Raw genomic sequence first — 22,269 nt, 5'->3', positions numbered from 1 at the left:
ACACCCTTTAACACCACCACCTGAAACCGCCACTTCCATCACCAACCCTTTACCCTCTTCTTCCCCGTCATCGAAGCCTAACTCAACCACAATCGATACCCTATTTTGAATCGATGCTAGTTTGTTTTTTTCTGGTTGTGGCGTCGTGGTTGTAGGTTGAGACGGAGCCGGCAGACACGGAGGTTGCCATGGTTGCAGGTGGAGGCGGAGCCGAAGGTGGTTGCAGATGGAGGCGCAAGTTGAAAAAATTATAACCGAGCTTCATCCTTTAAAAACTAACCGAGCTTCTTGTATTTGGGGACGAAGATGATGTGGTCGTCTGTGTGGGTTTTGTCGAGAAGCGTACGGCAGTGGTGGTGGGTTGCAGCGGCTGTGATGGTGTTGGTGGTGGTGTCGGCGGAAGGTGGTGGCCAGGGGAAGTGGTCGGCAAGAGGCGGTGGTGATTGGTTGGTGGTGGCGGTGGATATTACAGAGATAAGGAAGATGGGTTGGTGATGATGGTAGGGTTAAGTGTTTTCTTTTTTTTTAAGTGTTTTTATTATTTAAGTTTATTTATTTAAAGTCCAAATTGTTAAACTAATTACACAAATAACCCCTTAAGGGGTAAAAAGACCAAGTTGCCCTCACATGAGGTGCACATGACTGACTTTAACGAAAAAAATTAATGGAGTTAGTGCCAAAGGACGTAATGTGATAGGGATTTGAAACATAACGTATGCGATCTGTTATTTGTTCCGCTAAAAGACGTCCATTGAAAAAAACGTTCAAGACGTCTTTTACTGTTTTGTCAAGAAGAAAAATGATCGACAAAGGGGCAGAAAGAATAGATCACAGGTTCAGTGTTACCATTATGATGATTTCGTTAACTTCGCGTCTATATGCTTGTAACGTATAAAGAAAAGAATCTAATCTAATTGATTATTTTGATTCGTCTTTATTTATGATAAAAGGTGATCAAGAAATAGTTTTTCCTGAATGAAGATGGTGTAATTCCAAAGCGTTTCAAAACCAGCTAATAAAGAAAGATCTTTGGTATCTTGACAACGGAGCATCGAACCACATGACGGATAATAAAGTGTATTTTTATGAATTAAATGAACAAGTCACGGGAAAGATGAAGTTCGGAGATGAATCTTGTATTGATATTCGTGGAAATGGTCGGTTTTAATTGAAGGAAAAGCGGGGAGCAGCACCTGTTGACCCGATGTCTACTACATCCTTAGCTTACAAATCAATATCATAATCAATATCATAAGTCTTGGTCAAACAATAGAAGGTGGATGTGAGATTTACATGAAGCATGATTTGCTAACCATTAAGGATGATGGAGGTAATATTTTGACGAAGCTGGTGACAAGGACTAAGAACCGATTGTACAAGATTAGCCTCAAGATAGCAAGTCCCGGTAAAAGAGCTAGCGTTGGAATGAAGAATTTTGCCATGTCGAGATCTTCAAAGAATTGGACTGAAGGAAGATAAGTTGGTTACCAGATTCCAATCAAAGATCCCGGTTCCAAAATTTAAAGTTCAAAGAAGAGAGTTCAAGAAACCAAAAGCGCGGTCAAGAAAGAGATTCAAGCCCAATTTAAGACGAGTGAGTAATGATCAAACGAAGAAAGTATTTCTTCGAGCTAAGTGGAGCTCAAATAACATTGCAAGAGATCAAGAAAATCCTCGGGAGAATCAAGAGAATGATGGCAAATGTGAAGTTTAAGACCCCCCCCCCCATTTCGAGTAGGAAATTAGAGGGTGAGTCGTGTGAGTCGGGTACAACAATGGGGGGGTGATTGTTGGCTCAATTGTTTGGCCCGAATGCTGGCCTAGCAACAAGAATTAAAAGGGGTTATTAATGGGTTGCTTAATGACCAAGTTAGGGGTATTTAGTTTCTTGTTAGCTAAGTTAGAGTTAGCATTATAAATAAATGCAACCAAGTTAGGGTTAGATACACGAGTTATGTGTAATAGGGGTTTTTGAGTTATACGTTCTCTATAATATATTATATTGAGAGTTATTTAATATCTATTTTGTGTGTTTACGTTTTGTTGAGCTATATTAATCCGTCCTTGATAGATTGAACATGGGCTTTGAATTGAAGACACCGACCACAAGTTTGGTTGTCATGGTCTAGCGGCAGTGGTGGAGGAGGTAGTGTGGTTAATATAGCCAATATGGATGGCGGGTGCGGGGGAAATAGTGGTGGTTTTTGGGCGTTAGGTATAGGATGAAGTTATGAATGTATGTGGCTAGTTTAATAGTTATCATCTTATCTAGCGTATATGCTAAACTAGTTCTAATATTGCGTAAAATTTCCATATTCTTTAGTTGATCTTTTAGCTTTATTCTAAAACTTCTCCGCAACTTTTAGAATAATTTTTATTTTCTTGGAGAGCTATATATACGTGACATCAATTATTCAAGTCTTATGATACACATCGTATTTGGTAAAAATTCAGAAACTTACAAGTTACATCTTTTGAATGTCATTTTAGCATGTTGTGATGTTATGTATTATTGTATTTTCATAAACATCTTGTTTTATGAAGGTTTGATTCAAATTGTGGAAGATATGGTGATGATTGAGCACACTTTGTCCCCAAATAAGCCAACTTATTTACTTGGAGAATCTTTTGGTGGAGCCTTAGCACTTGCAATGGCTGCTTGGAATCCTACAGTTGACTTAATACTTATACTAGCAAATCCAGGTTAACCTTTATGCTTTTCCGAATTTATTTTTATTTTTAGGGTAATGCGAATTTCAAGTATGCATGCCATATGGTAACTGCTATTGTAACCATTTTAGCAACTTCTTATGAGAGGTCACCATTGCACGTTTTACCATCACTTTTGGGCTACTTGCCTGAAGAATATTATGAGATGCTTCCTTATGCCATGAGCCGCCTTATTGGTACGTTCAATGCGTGTAATCCTTGTAATAATGTGCATTTGAATGGTTACATATTAAACTTACATTTGAGCTATTCTTCTAGTATTTTTTATATCAATACGGAACAATGTGAAATGTTGGAACCTTTTCTGTTATCTTTCTCTTAATTAACTATTCCAAAAATTTTCCTTTCAGGAGATTATATAAAGATTGCAATGGTTAGAAGTTATGGTAGAGATCATTTGGAATCTCTGTGGCAATTGTTTGCTGGTTTTGGTAAAGATCTACGACTCCTTTCTGTAAGAGCCATCTCTTTAGTTGAGAGCTTATATCTTTATCTCTGAATATTGTCCTTGATTTCATTGATTAGTCAAGATACACCTATAGAAATATCAAAAAATCATGGATAATGGAAAACATAGTTTATATATAGCAGAGTTTGGGATTGTAGTAGTGGGAAAGTTGGTCTACCTCTTAAAGTAAATAGCATATTATAGAGTTAGCCCATTTATCTAATATTGTTTGTTTGATTTAGTGTTTCTATGCTAACTTAACTTATTTGATTACTATTTAATATCATTATATCTCCGCCCACTTCCATCTTTTATGACTCTTCTGCTAGGTGATGGCAAAAATATTACCCAAAGACACTCTCACATGGAGGTTGAAGCTTGTTAAATCAATTGCAGCCTATGCTAACTCCCGTCTCCATGCTGTTACATCTCAAGTACTTGTGCTTGCTAGGTTTCTTTCAATTCTATGAATAGTAGTTGATCTTCTTGTTATACTCTCATGTGCACATTAACTGACAACTAACATGGCCAAGACCCTCATTTCAAATTTTTGTTCTCTAGGGTCTAAGGAAAATTCCCAAAATAGTAAGGTTTGTCTAAGAAGTTTTCAAAATAGTCATTGAACTACAGATTTATAGTCATCCACCTTTTAGACCAATTCGAGAGCCGTGCCAACCAAAAGGTTACTCATAGTCATCCACCTTTTAGACCAATTCGAGAGCCATGCCAACCAAAAGGTTGATGACTATGAAACGGCTCTTGAATTGGTCCAAAAGGTTGATGACTATGAATCTGTCGGCTAAATTTCAATGACTATTTTGGAAATTTCTTGGTTAAACTAGACTATTTTGGTAATTTTCCCTTTCAGGATTGGTATGCACTTTGGAATCTAATATTTCCATGATATTTTCATTTCAGTGGCAGGGATAATCTCTTGCCAAGTAAAGAGGAGGCACAAAGGCTTTTCAGATCATTGAAGCACTGTGATGTGCGCGTGTTTGAGGAAAATGGACACACAATTCTACTGGTATTATTGTATTAAGATCTATTCTTTCACCTTCTTGTCACCAATAGAAATTTAAAAAAATGTTCTGCTGGTGTGTAAATGTATTCGGAAAAATTATGCGTTTCTCATCAGGTAACCAATGACGTTTTTTCGCAAAATACAAGGCTAAGGAAAAGAACAGATAAACCAAAACATGGAAAAATGTTAATTATGCATAATTTGTGACAAAAACTCCTAGAAAACCTTAGTTCGATTAGGATTAGAGTTCTGGAACTGGCCATGATAGGACAAAATCAAATGTTATTTCATGTTGAGTTATCATTACTTAACAGTGTCTAGAAAATACTAAAAGAATTGTGACAAAAGAAGCTACCATATGGCAGTGATGCCGCTTCTTTTTGTTGATGCAGGAGAGTGGTGTTAACGTGCTTACTGCTATTAAAACTACTTCCATGTACCGTCGTTCTTCAAAGCATGATATCTTGAAGAACTTCTTGCCTATCAGTATTACAGAGTTTAAAACCTCACCTATGGAGACTTGGTATATTAACAGTTATCTTTAACCTATTTATTTCCTTCCCCTATTGGTAGATCGATCTTTGTACTTGCAACTTATTGAATTAAAATTCGTCGTTGGTGATATTAAAACAGGAAAATAACCAAAATCACTAACTTGTGAGTTTGAGAAAATACACTTAAGACATTTTCTTTTATAAAAACATCTTTTAACTTTTATTTCTTATTGATTAGAAACTTATTTCAGCTTCCATCCCATGTATGCGTCACGGCACAACATACACGCTCATGCATGGATCTCCAGAATTGTGCATGGATATACTGCTTCAGAAAGGTGGTGAAGAATGGAAATCTGTTGCGTCAAGGACACATCTTGTCAACCATTGGTTGATTGAAAACTTTTAGAAGCCACAACTATTTTGTCAAACTCGTTGATCAAACTGTCATTTTCCACATTTAAAAATGAAGCATATACATGCAGGTGGTACCGTCTTTATATAGATGCAGTAATGTTCTCAACCATGGAGGATGGAAAGATAGTTAGAGGTCTTGCAGGGATTCCAGATGAAGGGCCTGTATTAATTGTTGGTAATCACATGCTAATGGGGATTGATGTTTTTTCGCTTGTCATGGAGTTTTTGAGAGAAGAAAATCACCCTTCATGGTTTAACTCACCCGGAATTTATTAATATCGATCTTGAGCATGAATACTATATGATTCCCATGTCCGATCTACTGAAGCTAGGTGGTTCAATTCCGATTTCTGGATTAAACTTCTTCAAATTGTTAGCTAAAAAGTCGCACGTGTTACTTTACCCTGGTGGTATACGGGAGGCTTTCCATCGTAAGGTGAGTTGCTTATGTTTATATTTCACTTGAAAGTGTCATTCCACCATGTAACATTAGGTTACATTAATGTTCTTTTTTGCCAAGAAAAGTATAAGTGGTGGATATTAGTGTTAGCCTAGATGGATCAAACAATCAAACAAACAGACACGAGATATTGAGGTGACAACCCTCGACTCGTTTCATATAATCAAGCAAACTAACAATCGAACTTTGTCAGAAAATGTGATATTCAATTTAAAATGTGATATTCAATTTATTCTCAAGAACAATTAATTGTATGAAAAGTCAAATGATTGAAATTGATAAACAAGAACAAATGATTACACACTAATCGAAATAGAATCACATGGAACTGCAGACGACTCTCATCGGATTGATTACCGATGAATAAGAACACAAAGAATGAGATTTTATTGTGATGAGTGCTTATCTCTTCTTATTGAGCTTGTATTTATACTTGAACTCTAACCAAGGGAGCATCCTTCAATCAATCAAGGAGAGCATAAACATGGAACCAAATCTCCAGTTGTAGGTGAGTGGTAAATGGCTCCTTTCCATATGTGATTAGAGCTTGAAACAACTAACCATTTGTAGATGGTGAGATACGATCAATAGAGATGTGTGAGCAAAGAACAAGCATGCAGATCCATATCCAAACAAGCCCATGTACACAATAGCCCAATAGCTCAAATGAAGTCCGGTATGCAAGAATAAGCCATATGCAAGAATAAGAGAAAAAGAAAAGGCAATTAGAGTAATGTTATGGATTATGAAATTGAAATGATTAATTTTAACAAACTTCACGAACAAACAAAGAAAGAGACTTCTTAATTAGCACACAGAAAAAACAATAACCTATACACCTATTTATAGATCTACTAAAGTTGCTCTCCAAGACATTTACTAAACTTTCTCTCTAAGGCAAATCTTTCCTAAACCTACTGTAATTCAATTAATTAAAATAAAACATAACAAAATAAAAACTTTAATTTTCAAGATTATCCTTCACCCCCCCCCCCCCCCCCCAAAAAAAAAAAAAAAATCTTGAATTATTCTTCTTCTTGCGTTTGTTCATTCTTTTCAACTGATTATAGCATACTTGCCTCACCGGTTCTTCAAACTTAGCAACTTAGCATTCATTCCTTCAATACTTACCTTTGAAGCCACATTGATATTTTATTTCTCCAATCGTTTCATCTTATCACTCACTTTTGATCAATACTTTCACAAACTCCAAGCACATCACTTGGGATCGTTCCAAACCGGATTTTCCTCACTTTCATAATTGGTTTCACATCATAACTTACTTACTTTTCATCTTCAAAGTTATTAGAATTACAACATACCTGAAGCTTGATGTTGTACATCTTATTAGCAGACTCTTTTTGATCATATAGCCTCAATATCACATTAGCTATTTCAATCTTACATCCTTCTTCATCCAACTAACCCAAGCTAAGAAGATTGGTCTTCAACTTATGCATATAGAAACATCACAAAACGTTTTCTTTTCACCAGTTTTACTTACCACAATCACATTAACTTTACCTTTCATTTCAATCTTAGATCCATCACCAAACTTTACTTGACCCATAACTCGTTCATTCAAGCAGAGCCGGCCCAACTATATACTAAACCCAAACTAGGGCTTTGGGCCCCCAAAAAGTTAAGGCCCCATTTTAAAAAGACACATACATATACATAATTACATATATAATTTTCACTACAATTTTATTATCAAAATCATGATTTGCCACCGTGGTATTTTGTCTTTATTTTTCTTTGTGACCAGGGATCGATTCACATGCTTCTCCAAGAATTAAATTTTTTTGAAACCCCAAGAAATATAGCATTAAAGCCCAAAATGCCTATAAAAATCATCTCTCTTCTAGTATTTAAAGTACATTTTTCTATTTTTCACAATGATGATCAGTTACTTGGGTAGCCTTTTTTTAATATAATCTTAAATTAAATTATAGATTGATTCACTGACATGAGTATATGCTGTTAAAAAAATAATAATAATTTGAGCATGTGCAGTAGTTCCTAATTAACGATCAAAATCTGTTTCGAATTCATAAGGCTGATATTCGACGTTATCTTATTTATCTAGCTTGATTTTTCTTGAAATTAAAATAATATATGTACATCATAATTGTAAACACCAATAGTGAAAATAACCAACGTGTGTTGTTGTCCACATGATATTTTTCAGTATTCTCCGATCAAGTTACATCAGGACATGTTTCAACATATCTAAATAATAGTTGGCTTAAAAAAATTTGTGTACAAGGCTATGTTATAAAATAGAGTATCTAAAGTAAAACTATTTTAGTTAAAAATTTAACCTATTTATTTAATTAAATGTGAAGCGGAATGAAATTTTTATTCGAAAATATAACTCTAAATTTCTTAAAAAAAGGCCTACAATTTTTTACTTGCTTTAGTTGGGCCGGCCCTGCATTCAAGGTGGTAAAAAAAACTCTTTCTTTTCTAACATATGATGACTTGCACCATTATCTAGGTACCATGTTCCTACATTCTTCATTCTTTTCTAACACACCAGGATAACCCTTTCTTCATTAAAACTTACTTCATTTATTAAACAAACTGCCATGAACAAAGCATGATCAATATTATCACAGTTATAGCACATTATGTATTTTCTTCTGTCTTGCCATTCTTCAAGGTTCTTTTACCAGTATTCCCCTGTTCATCATTCTCACGTTCACTATTCCATCTTGGATTCCATCTTCTACGGCCTCTACCACGTCTTCGGTAATTTCCAACTTCTTTTAGGTTTGGGCGAATAAATGTTGACTTTGGGATGAACTTCCATTCACATGCTTGAACTTGTTTCTTTCTTCATATGCCTTTAAACGTCCAACCACATCTTCAAACGCCATTGTTTCAATGTCTATGAACAAGAAACAATAGGTAAATACTTATCCGGCATAAAGTTCAAGAATTTTCTTACCAAAACATTTTCTTTAAGTAGCGCTTCTAAGCTCTTGAACTTTGACTTTACTCCACCAACTTAGTTGCATAATCATCAATACTTTATATCTCCCCCGTCTTCAATCCATCTAACTCGGTTCTTAGAATTTGAACACGAGCTTTTTGAGTTCTTTCTGCACAAAGATAATGAACTCTTAATACTTCTTAAACATTTTTCGATTCTAGTTACTTGGCCATCTGAAGCATCGCATCTTTTGGTAAGGTTTGGAAGATAACACCTAAGGTCATAAACTTATTTCTTTCTTCAATTCATGTCCTCTTTTCCTTATCAATCGCATCTTGCAAACCATTCGCACCCAAAACAATTTTCACCATAACCGACCATGATGCGTAGTTGATCAAAGTTAACTTCGGTGCTTACAAAAGAAAACCACCTATCAGTTCTTTCATTGTTCCTGATCTCCTTCAATTTCCTTCTTTATCACCGGCCAGCCATGACTCCTTGTATTTTCTTTTAATCGTAACTCCAAGTGGCGGCTTCAAACACTGATGAAGATTTTTATTACACCACGATTTCCGTTGCACAACAAACGCTACCTATGACCACTTTTGGTACTTCATCCTCAACAACAAGAAAGAAAAATAAATTAATTGTTTACTTCGTGTGTATCGAAACAATAACAAGCAAATTAATTGTTTTCACTTTGATGGAACAATCACAAATATATATCACACGATTTCCAAAGCAAACCCAATCCTTTTGCAAATTCAATCGCCATCCATGGCTTCGAAAATTACAACCTCCTAGCTCCTATGAATCGTTTATACATGCTAGCAATCATGTGTTCAACGAGCCTAGGCTCTGTTATCAATTGTTGGCCAATACGGATCAAACAAACGAGCACGGGATATTGTGGTGACAACCCTTGACTCTTTTCATATAATCAAACGAACTTCACAAGCATATAAATAAAGAGACTTCTTAATATACACACACACACACAAAAATAACCATAATCTAGACCCCTATTTGTAGATCTACTAAACTTATTCTCACCTACTACTATTCAAAGTAAAATAAAATAAAACATAACAAAATAAGCCCTTAACTTTAATAATAATTCAAGATTAACCTTCAGTTGAATACATTGGTTTGGTGTGCAATTTCATTACATATTAATGTTCACGAATTGAATTGAGTTTGTACATCACTTTCTTTTGCTGTTAATAATTGGGTGAAGCTGGCAAGTTATTTTGGCCTGATAAACAAGAATTTGTAAGAATGGCAGTGAGGTTTGGGGCCACCATTATACCATATGGAGGGGTTGGGGAAGATGAATTATTAGAAGTAAGATCTAAAATATATACTCATTCACTTTACAAACTTTAACTTAATCTACAGAGTAGATATAAGTAGTTAATTACGTGTTGATAATCATTTTTTTTTTTTCAGCTAATCATTGATTATAATGAAATGAAGAGAAACCCTCTTCTCAATCACATGGTGAATGAAAGTAGCCAGGGGAGAATAAACTTGAGGTGAACTTCACGTTTTTTATGATTTATTTTGGTCATGAGATTGTAGCCCGCTTTTAGCTACCTAAGAATGCAACCCTCTTGATATGCAACTTGATTTTTGTTTATACCTCTTGTGATTTAATTGTATCTATATATCATAGCTATATGCTTACGATTTTTGTTTTTGAACGATGACATACTCGCATGCTCATCTACTCTGCTCGTTAGGATTTGACATGACATGACGTGAACTATCTCTCTCTCTCTCTCTCTCTCTACCACTTTGATTGAGGACCGCCTTATGTACACACAGATACCATTAGGCCAATCACTATTATCTAATTAAGTATTCGTGATAGAAAGAAATTTCGCTATTTTGCAATGGATTTTCTTTGTTGGAAAGTATGTTGAAAAATTAGTAGCAGAATTTGCAACAAATATATTTGCAATGAAAAGTCACTTGTTTAATTTGTCGCAAAATTAGCGACGGGTTTTGCAAAAAAATATATATCTTACAACGGATAGAGACGAAAATTGAGTTGCAATTAAGAAAAAGAAAACATGTCACTATTTTTTGGAACGACACTGATTGGTAGTATTAATACGTCACGGATATGGCACGTTTTAGATATAAAGACCATGTTGTTTATGCATGTTATTTGATGATTGCAGGGAGGGTGTGCAAGGAGAGGTTGCGGAGCAACAATTTCATATACCTGTATTTTTGCCCAAGCTACACGGTCGACTTTACTTGAAATTTGGGAAGCCTATACGAACAAAAGGAAAATAACTTATGTTAGATGACGATGATTATATGCAAGATTTGTATTTGCAGATAAGATGTGATGTTGAGAAGAATATAGCTTACTTATTAAAGAAGCGAGAGGAGGATCCTTATAGAGGTACTTTTGAAAGGTATATGTGGCAAATGAAAAATGGATAGCTAAATCAAATTCCATCTTTCGAGCCATAAATGTTGTAGGGATTGTGTACTAGTATGAGGGAATCAAACAAATAAACAAACCTTGTAACTTGATTTCAATCTTTACTAATGAATTGCTCAGGATTAATCTTTCAATTATATATGAACCACTATCAGATAAATCTATTTATGTGTTACACACAATAATTTATTAGATTAGACAGATATTTCTGATGATGAATTGTATGTATTTTTTTTCTGTTTATCAATTAATAACAAGAGGTTGTAGCCATATTCCTCTCCTCTGTATATGTGATTGATGGTTTTTTTTTTTTACATAACTGGATTGGTCATAATTTAATGACCAATTTTACATTTGGGCCCAAAATGTATTAAACCTCACTTGAGTAGTTGAGTATAACCCAAGTATAAACCAAATAATAAAGCCAATTGTCTATTTCAAAGCCTAAATTATCTTAGTGTCAAACGAGCCCGTACTTCCACGTCACCCAATTCAATTAATCACCATCATTATTATCTTGGTCGACAAGTTAATCCAATATACTAAAATATATGTTGATGACACAAAAATTACTAACAAATGTCGAGTCTTCCATATACATCACATTTTGTTCATGGGTAGGTTAAATCGGTTCTTTGAATGTATTATACAAAAGATGTTTAAATTCTTGTCACTACTATTAGCAACCGTTTGTTACCAACTGAAACGGTCGCAAAACTAGCAATTATGGCCAAGAAAAATGGTCACAAAATTAACGACATGATTAAACAATCGTTCATTACTATTGTTTGCAGTCGAATATGTATCGCTAATAAATTCTGATCCATTGTTCTAATCTAGCTTATGAGCTCAAAAAGGAATTCGACATCAAGGGTCTTGTTGAAAAGTGTACATGATCTTCTGATGAACTTCAAAAGAATGTTAAATGCTCGTCCAAGATCAAACCTTTACCATCACCTTCATGTCATGGAACCGAAGGCCAATTGCAATTAAATCCTTGATTATGATGATTGCCAACCCATGACTTAATGGTCTAGTGGTATGGTGTTTGTCTCTCTAAAAGCAAGGTTGTTTGTTCAAATCTTTGTAACGGTAAGGTTTGAAGAATATATTGTGATAAAAAAATTGTTCAAAAAGTAATAATGATTCTCTCTTCTTTTTCTTTTTTTTTTTTTCCTTTTTTAAAACTTAACATTTTCAATGCTCCAATTATCTAATAGCAAAAAAAAAGTTTTACTAAAAAGTTGGTATGAGGAGGAGGATGAGGTTACTTCCCAGGACTATAAAGCGGCCCAATCACTGGTGTTGGGTTTGAAGATATCTGTGATGGACCAGTAAGAGGCTTCAAGACTCACACTAACAAGCCCACAACTAAACTAGAAACAAACCATAAATGGTTTTAATGGAGAATCGATGGGAACATAGCAAGTGCATTTAATGCTAGAGTCAGAATGGATACAAAGATCTTCAAGCTGCTAAGATCTGATTTACCCCTTCCCGTCGACCCTTGGACCAGATATCCCAGAGAAAGTCCCATGGAAACGAGCATTTGCGTCGGGGAGTCGTGTCAAGGCCGGAATGCCTAAACAAGTCATGATGATGAAGACTATATAGGAGAAATAACTATAGGGAAATCTCATTAAATGCCCTCACCTTTACTCTCCAGTCGTCAATTCATCACGCTCACATTACATAGCTCCAATTGATTTATACAGAGGAACTTCTGTTGGGATAATATTGAATCTTTTGAAAGTTGGTATGTGAGAAGATATAAAAAATATACTAACATGACTCTTCTTAAAAATGGAGTTATGTTAATAGTAATATTGTCCAGTTTCTTTTAAATGATCAGCTATTGCATATGGGTTCAATCATATCATGAACCCAATCACACCTATAATTCAAATTTATGTAAAAAAATAAAAGGCATAACACAACTCAGAGAAAGATCAAAATAAAAGACATCAAGATTAATCCTAGATCGATACCACTACAACAAGCACATCCAATCTTATTCCTACATTACAACTACATATCGATTCGAAATAGCATAATCACATCACACTTGGTTCAAGCTCCTATGTTACAAGAACACCACACCAGCCAAACAAGCAAACCCCACTCAAATTAGCCGTTATCAATTACGAAGCATGTTCATGGTGGAGTTTGGCCACCCCATGTTGGAATACATGGGCATCTGAGGTGGCGCCTGCTGTTGCTGTTGATGTTGTTGGCTGTAGGACCCCGGGTGCCTATGAAGAGGACTACTACCACTGTCACCGCCAGACGACTCGCTTGATGGTCCATCAGATGCTGGACTAGCACCCGGCACAGACCCACCGCCACCAAAAGTCAACATGTTTGTAGGCGGTGCCACTGCTGGGCTGCTGCTTGGTTTAGGCTTTTTGACATCTGTAATGAAGCTACCGACAACCACCTGATAGAAACAAAACAATCAACACAATGTTAACTGATGTCATAGGTGTGCGTGTATGTGTGTGTGTGGGAGAGAGAGAGACGGACCTGAACGGGCGTTGCTGCAACAAGGGACCCGGCAACTCCACCGCCCAAGACCCTACCATCTGAACCTGCAAGGGAAACACTCAAGCCACTTGACCTGCTGCTTTGGTTACCATCGCTGTCTGTCAGCAGGAACGAACCCGATAAAGAAATTATCTCGAATCGACCCTAAAAGATGACATCAGCAGCAGCCAAATAAGATTTCTCAGTTCAGCATAACAAAAACTTATAGGTCAGATTTGGTGGGTATTTATTTCACTTAAATACTTAATTGTCAATTTTTTTAAAATATAATGATTACAAAATCTATAATATTTACATTAGTGATTCAAGTTATTAAATGAAGCAATTCAGGAGGTTGCATGAATAGAAATACACGTTGAATGTCAACCCGTTTCATTCATAACGCATTTCAACTGCTATGAAAGATAAAAACCTAACTCAAATGCTAAAAGTTGTTGATTGGCCCAGATAAACCATAAACAGAAGATAAAAATGTGAACAGACTACTAATTTTCAAATGCATATGCACATACATATACGTATGTGGGGTTCAAACGAGAACCATTAAAACTAGGAACAAAACAGACCACTTTGGAGATGGTCGTGCGATTCATGGAGTGAAGAGACACAATTGTCTCAGATCTCATCCATCCATTGAAATATGATACAAGGGGCAAAAGGCGGTTTCTTTTGTTCCTAATTATGTAATGTTCTTTTCCAAAAGGCGGTTCTTTTATATACATGGATAAACATACACACACACATTTATATATATTAGAATGAAGGTGATAAAAACCTCATATGTTACAGTGCCGCCAGACATTGCAGGTTGACGAAGAGTTACATTGCTGATGGCACCATTTGCTGATAGGATACAAACAGTGCGAGGACCTTGCTGTGAGAATGCAGTCATCTTTGAGGCTATATCCTGTAATCCCCACCAAAACATCCAATCAGCTATATTTTATACATATAATCGTTAAATAAAATGTTCAAATAAAAAAGCGTAAAGCCTAGATTGAGTGTAGCACTCATCTTATTAAAAATAAATTTCAACTTGCCAAATCACTGAAAAGGCATATTATCTTTGCTATCAAAATGCAAGGCATTTATAAAAGCAAAAAGCTATTTTGTATAAGAACATGCACAATTAGGATCCATATTCGCTAGTACATAAGGATGTGATATTTTTTAATATGTTTACTCTAAAATCTTACAAACTGCAGATAGCTTCAAGTACAAGTAACAAACCAAGCTTCTCTTTAAAACCTATGAGTGGCCTTACTTTGAGCCAAATTAATTAAAATATTTCTTCATTAAACACAAGCGTTGCATTAACTGGGTATAGAGACTATGTATATATAGGGTAGATTATTTGATATGTAATACGAGATTATGAATTATGTAATATATATACATATACACATATATATATATATATATAACATACTAACCTAGGGAGACAAAGGCACAAGGCGCACTCAAAGGGTTAGCATGTTGAGTAACAGCAAGCGCAAAGAAAGCACACAACCATAATATGTGTGTGTAACACACACCGACACGCTCATTATAGGCTTAGAAAGTTAATGCTACTCCTAAAATGTAATAAAAGACCTAATATGATTAGCAATAAAAGCATCCAACTAGGCAACTAGTATCAAAATTTTGAAAGAAAATCTAAAACACTTTAAAAATCATCTGATCAAAAAATTATATATATTATAACTACTTGTGCGCTAAATTAATTCTACCTATTAAACACTCATGTGAATAAATTCCAAATAAGAAATAAAAAGTCCAAGTAAATATAAAAGGTCGAAAAGAAAAGGAAACAAAATAAACCCAAAACTCACTTCACAGGGCATCGCCTTTGACTACATAGATGCATACTATAAATTTACAAAAATACAATCCCAATTATATTGTCTTAAGTCTAATAGTCCAAAGATACAAGATACAGAAGGTATACAAGTATACAACAGCACCGCGATAAAGAAACTAAATGATATATAAATGCATATACACACACACACACACACACATATACATACGCACACATGCACATAAGTATATGCATACGTATAAACACATACATAATAAAAAGATAGTTCATCCGTCATGGTTCGTACATTTGTCGTTTAAAAGTATAAATGAACCATAATGTTGGGATGACGCAAATACATAACACACATATACGATAGGGTAGCCAATAAAGAGAACTTTAGAAGTACCAACCAAAAAAAAGTAAAAGCAAAGAATTGACTAGCATCAAGAAAGAGATTACATGTTCATTAGATTCCCTCATTGCTTCAAAACTTTACCTTTAATCCTTAATGTTACAATAAATGAGTTTTCAGTTTCTTATATTCCCTTTTTATCCAACAATTCCAAGGTTCACAAACACGCATCACATGCCTAACCCACCAATCCTAATATAGGATATGCATCATATCATATAGATAGGGACACGTGTGTTGGTTTAGCCAAATCTTTGAGCTAAACTAAATATTGTAATAGAGCTTGATTTAATGACGGGACATGCATGAGAGTCAAACGTGACTCGTTCAATACACAGCTAGGTAAAAGAAAGAGTTGCAACAAATTAAGACACCTCAAAAATAATACTTCTTGGTAACTTTCAAGGAATTAAGGGCAAATAATGTAAAAACTGTTTAGAGAAAGAAGAATAAGTAAAAATTGGATAAGAAAATATCATTTGGTTCTTGTACAAATTTGTCAATAATTATCCTGTTTAACCACATATTATCTACTAATTTTGGTAACAATTTAGCAATAGAATCTACCGTATGAGTTTTTCTTTCCATTAACAGGTAAAATTCAAGACTCATTTTCACATTTCCATTTATGCATTTTGGACATCAATAGCAATGTGTTTATTGTATTCTCATGCTTATTTAAGTTTCAAAACTTGGATATGCTTACTAAATATTAAATTATACTCCCAGTTTCAAGAAAATTATAAGCCAAATCTATAATTGTAAAGAATAAAGATTAATAAACAAGATTATAAAGAAAGTTGGGAAGTAGTACCTCTCCTGCTTTAACCGTGATGACATGAGGCGTGAAACCGACACCAGGCGCACCTGTCAACAAACTCAAATGATTAACACCTAATTGCCATATTTAACAAAAATTAAATCACTAAATGTTGTTATATAAAATAATTTCTAACCACATAGACCAGTTAATTTAATAGTTATAAAGTCAAGATCATACTACCCAAAACTAATTAATAACTTAATTTAATAATAAAAATTAGATCTTGCACATAAATACTACTTTAATTATACCTAAAGCATCCATTTGTTTCTTCCCGGAACCCGGGGGCCTCCCTCGGTGTTTCTTAGCAGCCGGGTCAGTGCTGGGAGTACCACCGCCACCTCCGCCCGCACTACCACCATCATTAGCACTCTCCAAATGCCCACCACCACCACCGGTAGTAGTAGCCGGAGCAGGAGCTAACCCTAACGCAATGTTGCCATCGGGCGAGGGCGAATACTTCCTCGGGCGGCCTCGTTTCTTCCTGGCCGGCTCAATGTTAAACCCACCAGGCCTAAACCCACCCGGCGGCGACGATCCGTCGGCGTACTGGTCAGACCCATCAAAGGCGAACCTTTGCTGAAGGGTTTCGTGGGTTATGATGGTGTTGTTGGTGGCGGCGGAGTTGTTGGGCAGGTGGTGATGGTGGTGGGTGGAGTAAGACCCAGGTGGCATCATCCTTCCTGGCGGCAATTGCTGCTGCTGGTGGTGGTGGGGTGGTGGTTGGTGACGTTGGAGTGACGGTGGTGGTGGTGGCGCTAGTGAGTCACGTGAGTCCATGAATTGTTAGGGGTTTGGGAGGTGATGGCGGTGGTGAAATGTGGGTGGATCTAATTGAAGTCTAGAGAGATGAAATTGGCATTTTGGGGATTAGGGTTTTGAAATTGGTGGCCGCCGTATAAGCACGAAATGAGACGGTGATTACTACATCAAGTTGGGGTTGGGTTGGGTTGGGTTGGGTTGGGTATAGTTGTAAAGGTGATTGACACCTGGTGCAGTGATCATGGTCAAACCTGCTGCTTACGATTTTCGTCGGCAATTTTGAATCTTCTTCTAATTCTATTTCTATAATAAATATACTTTTTTTTGACTTTTTTAATACTTTAATTAAATAAATAACTCTTGATTCGAAACAGGTTAGATCTTATCGGTTAATATCTGTCTTAAATTAAGGCTGTTTTCATCATTAACGAATTTTAAAAATCTAAAAGTATTAGGCGTTATGGTATTTTGTATGCCTTAAAGCTAATCGGGCAAAGATTAACGAGTAAGGCATCACTTTCTTCATGGGTTAAGGACCGTTAAAAGGAATATGGGTAGGTTAAAACGGTAACGGGCTTTAAAATCTATTAACTTACACAAAATAATTTAAAAATTGTTTTTAAATTAAATTGAAAGGGTTAAACAAGGTTAAATCATTTTCTTTATGTGAGAATGTAAAATGGGGATGTAATGTCTACGTGGAGTTAGGAGAGATTAGGGATAAACAAAATCGGTACGGGTATCGATTGGTATCGGTACCGATTTGGTACCATCGGTACCAAATCGGTACTAGGATTTTGAGTTTTCGGGACCGGTACGGTACCAGTATTTTTCGAATTTTACCAATGCATTTATATCTTTTGTTTTGCTCAAAACTTTCTCACTGATATGAATCATTGTTATGGCAAATTTTACTAAAATATTATTTAGAGCATTCCTTATAGCTACTCTATTTTCATCTCTGTAATTACATTAAAAATCACTATCTTTTTTTCTTTTTTTCAATTATTAAATAATATTTTTCTACTTTTATCATTAACTTTTCTCACTCTTTCCACTCACAACCACTTACAACAAATATTAAAAAACTATAGAATGTGAACAATGATTCTCTAATTTACTCATTAGCATTAGCAGTAGCATTTTTACTCTAATCAACTCACAACCACTCTATATAATATGGAGAACAACTTCCTATATTATAGAGGAGTTGTTAATGCTCTTAGTACAACATAAAATTTTACACGTGAAACTCATTACACCAAGAAACTCATTCAATAGAAACGTTTTTGACTTTGCACTTTAATCGTAGGAACGTATTTGTTTTGAGCTCCTTTCGAGTTGACGTGGATTAGACCTTATTGTTGAAAGTATGGTCTTTTTTAAGTACTCCATGAAAACCAACACGTGGCCTGAATTAATGTTGGGAAGTATGATTCTCACAATTATCTAAAGTCATTTTTTGTATTAAATATGACCCTAGATTTATATACAACTAGTATTTTCACTCCCACACTACATCTCCTGTGCTAACAACATAGGAAATGCTAAGCCAAAAATTGCTAATCAATTCACATGTAAAAATAAAAATCAAAAGCTCAAGTCAAGTGAAATCCAACGGTTCTCATGATGCTCCATTTGGATTTTGGCCCACTATTAGGCTAGGCATATCATCTTAATCCACACATCTTATGCCCCTCTATTTCCTAGATATATGTAAGTCGTGTTTAAGAAGAAAACTTTGTAGAGCCTACACCACAAATTACAACCATATTCAAGGTTACATATAAATATAGTCAAATTTTCAAGATTTAGAAGAATAGAATATAGAAGTAACATAGCTAGATTAAATACCTGATGCAGTTTTGGAGGCAATTAATGGCTCGAGAGATTCATGATTAACAAAGACGATAAAATCGAACCAATAGTTCAAGAACAAAGTTCTAATAATTAAAATTCAATCAAAAACTAAGAAACTAAACAACCAAGATCCCTACTTATACTAAACAAGGAAAAGATAAACTAGGAAACGAGATAAACATAAAATAATAAAAGATATTAAAATCAAAATTCAAATATGGAGATAATTCTGCATCATATTCCCCATCTTCAAAAAAAACTCGTCCTCGAGTTTTGCCTCAAGATCACACAGCCACCTGGATCGAAAGGAACATCAACGCGCTCCTTATTTATTAGCTTCATGACAAGCCCCAACAATTCAACTTTGCAAAACGCCTCGCGCGACTCCGAATGTATACCACCCCGGTCGAATGTAGCATTAGAACTGTTCATGTTTGCTCTCGACTTTACCCGCTCAACTAATTGAACTTCACGAGCCGCCTCACCTGACTCTAAACTCGTACCGCCTGGGTTTATTGGGTTGTCGGGTCTCTCCACCTCCTTCTCTCCGTCTTTAAAAAAGACTCGTCCTCGAGTCTTGAGAACATCAAAAAAAATGATTGGCAACCCAAGATAAATGATCGGCACCTTTGTCTTCCAAGCCAGTTGATTTTGGATTTGGTTCTCTAACATTAAGCAATACAACTTGTGGGCCACTAATAGACGTAACCTTTGAAGCTTGTTTATTTTCCATATTTATTTGTGATCCACTAACACTAAAAGCTGACAAATTATTCAACTTGGCATCTCGGACATCTCCAAGAATTGTACCACCCAAAGTAGGGGTGGCCCAATATCATAAACCTTCTTAGATAGTGCAACATAAGGCTAAGGTTAATGGAGCTTGGTTGAGCCCCAAGTGAATCAACATCTTCATGACACGTGACGCTAACTAGGCATGCCAACCAAGCCCTCAGACCAAGTCTCAAAGGGTGTAATGGTCCAGGTGAGCCAGGGCTTGGTTGAGTTTTTTTTTTAATACTATATCCTAAATAAATATTAATAATACTAAATTAAAACATTTCATTAAAACATAAATAAAAAGGAAAATAAAAACATAAATTTAAAATGCAACAACCTCTAAAAAAATACATAAAAATAGCGTTTTTAATTTTTTTTCGTCAATTCCTTCCGAATACGATCTTTTTCTTCCTCCATTATCGCTTGGTCGGATGGCGGTAGGTGGCTAAAGTCCTTGGCTAGAAATTCCAAACTCTTCATCCGGTTTCGATTATGTTTAGCTTGACCAATCGACTCGAGACCAATTGACATTCTAGCAATCTCTTTTCCGAAGTCGTGATCGGCGGTTCTTTTCCCACGTTCCCTACCCGGGGGGCGGCTAGAGCCTTGCTCTTTCAAATCGCCCTCGGACAAGTTTAGGTCGAAGTTAATTTGAGTCTCCGAGCCGCTAGAAGAGACGTAGGAGCCGGACTCGCTAGTTTTCGTACGTTTTGCCGATTCTTTTCCGACATCCGCATCTAGAGTAACTAACATAATCCATTTCGAGCACTTCTTGAGCACTTCCCACAAGTAGCGCTCGTCAAACGTCTTCACCATCCCGTACTTCCTTAACACCTCCGCTTTCCGCTCGTCGCAAGTGAATTGAAAAACTTGAAGATCATCGGACCCACTCTGTCGCATTCGGTTTGCATTTCGGTTATGTAGGTTGGTAACTAATCCTACAAACTTACGAATATCGGACCACTGACCCAATATCATATTATCGGTTCGGTCCCTACTCCCCACTTGCTCATAAAACAATTCCCGAACTTTGCTCCAAAATACTCGACGTTTATGAAAGTCGGCTATAAAAAAAATAACAAAACTTTAGTAAATTGCAAACAAAAACTAAAAATTTAAATTAAAAAAAATGCACCAAAAAATAATTACCCTCGTTTCGATCTTGAAATATCTCAATCCAAGCTCTAGCCAACGCTAATTTTTCATCCTTTTTCCAAGGAGTAGACTTTCGCTTCGTCACAGCCGGTGTCGATGAACCGCCCGCTTCGGGTTGGGTATCCGAGTTGAAAAAAGTCGCGTTTTGAGATGCAATTAGATCTTGAAAGGCCTCGTCAGACATGTAGTCCAACCCTTGCATCTTAAATTGAGCGTTGTAGTTGAAATTTCCCAAACCCGACATGATTTTTTAACAAACTTTGGAAAATCAAATGAGAGGTATTAGTAGAAATATTGAGAGAAAGAGAATGAGATAGGTGATTTTTTTAAAAAATGAATTGTGATATTTATAATAAGTTTGAATTTTTTTTTTTATTTTAATACCCCAACGGTCATCCCACGTGGACTGCCCGCGTCCCCCATCCGCGCCAAGGTGGTAGCGGCGTTCGCGAGCCAGGTGGCCGCGCCCCCCATCCGCGCCCTACTACCCTTAGCCTAATTATCATTAATTCTTGCAACCGACCCATGATTGACATTCATGGGGCCCACACTCTCCGTATGATAATCCTTGAAAAGGTGAATCTTCTTCTCAAATAAATGACAGAAATACAAATTGTGTCCTTTAAACATAGCTGATTTATGGATCATGTCCTTTAAAAAGTTTACTTTCAGGCGGTGTCCTTTACATGGAAAGTTACCTCGCTTTTCGTCCTTTTGACTAACTGCCATCCAAATCATCCGTTAACTCCTAGCATGTGCATAGCACATGCCTGACACATAAGGGTATAAATGTAATTCCAAACCTTTATTATAAAAACATATGATAATAATAATATACAGTATATGTAAATTTTGTTCTCTCTTTCACCAACATCCATCTACCACTACCATCCACCACCACCCATCAATTAGCACCTCAATTTTCTAGATAATTTTACATTACAAATAATGAACACAAAGGTTTTAAGCCCAGCCAACCCACCACCATTGTCTCTGGCCAAACCACCAAACCTCCATCATCGTCGCCGGCCAACACCACGAAACCTACATCATCAACCAAACGCCATCAACCTCCATCACCATCACCACAATAACTATCTAAAACCTCCACCGTCGTCAAACTACCACCATAACCATCGCCGGAATAACGGGACCACCAC

The 22,269-nt window shown here is 36.0% G+C and overlaps 2 protein-coding genes across 2 annotated transcripts; one reads left to right on the top strand and one right to left on the bottom strand.

The window, feature by feature from the left end:
* Positions 1 to 306: 306 nt before the first annotated feature.
* Positions 307 to 10,968, top strand: LOC143610054 (phytyl ester synthase 1, chloroplastic-like). The gene is made up of 11 exons (XM_077084637.1): positions 307 to 487; positions 2,545 to 2,703; positions 2,802 to 2,906; positions 3,081 to 3,184; positions 4,047 to 4,051; positions 4,097 to 4,205; positions 4,595 to 4,688; positions 4,948 to 5,086; positions 5,182 to 5,364; positions 10,698 to 10,743; positions 10,861 to 10,968. The coding sequence occupies exons 1-11, from the start codon at positions 307 to 309 to the stop codon at positions 10,966 to 10,968; spliced, it is 1,233 nt and encodes a 410-aa protein (XP_076940752.1).
* A 1,957-nt stretch (positions 10,969 to 12,925) lies between these two features.
* On the bottom strand, positions 12,926 to 17,438 carry LOC143610037 (AT-hook motif nuclear-localized protein 8-like). The gene is made up of 5 exons (XM_077084626.1): positions 16,804 to 17,438; positions 16,544 to 16,596; positions 14,289 to 14,420; positions 13,493 to 13,657; positions 12,926 to 13,406 (listed from the first exon to the last, which is right to left on the bottom strand). Exons 1-5 carry the CDS (start codon positions 17,330 to 17,332, stop codon positions 13,107 to 13,109), a joined length of 1,179 nt encoding a protein of 392 aa, XP_076940741.1. The 5' UTR covers positions 17,333 to 17,438; the 3' UTR covers positions 12,926 to 13,106.
* Between the last annotated feature and the right edge of the window lie 4,831 nt (positions 17,439 to 22,269).

Source organism: Bidens hawaiensis, unplaced genomic scaffold (assembly GCF_021521415.1).
Source record: "Bidens hawaiensis isolate Kalapana, Puna unplaced genomic scaffold, B.hawaiensis_p1.1 tig00023631_1, whole genome shotgun sequence".
NCBI lineage: Eukaryota > Viridiplantae > Streptophyta > Magnoliopsida > Asterales > Asteraceae > Bidens > Bidens hawaiensis.
Note: the sequence above shows the minus strand (reverse complement) of the source record. Positions and strands in the feature narration are given on the sequence as shown.

Coding starts and splice junctions, on each gene's coding strand:
- LOC143610037 (XM_077084626.1), bottom strand. CDS start 17,332: ATGGACTCACGTGACTCACTAGCGCCACCACCACCACCGTCACTCCAA. Junction 14,421..16,543: donor TCACGGTTAAAGCAGGAGAG/GTACTACTTCCC, acceptor TGGGGATTACAG/GATATAGCCTCAAAGATGAC. Junction 13,658..14,288: donor GCGGCACTGTAACATATGAG/GTTTTTATCACC, acceptor GTCATCTTTTAG/GGTCGATTCGAGATAATTTC.
- LOC143610054 (XM_077084637.1), top strand. CDS start 307: ATGATGTGGTCGTCTGTGTGGGTTTTGTCGAGAAGCGTACGGCAGTGG. Junction 2,907..3,080: donor TGCCATGAGCCGCCTTATTG/GTACGTTCAATG, acceptor TTTTCCTTTCAG/GAGATTATATAAAGATTGCA. Junction 5,087..5,181: donor ACACATCTTGTCAACCATTG/GTTGATTGAAAA, acceptor ATATACATGCAG/GTGGTACCGTCTTTATATAG.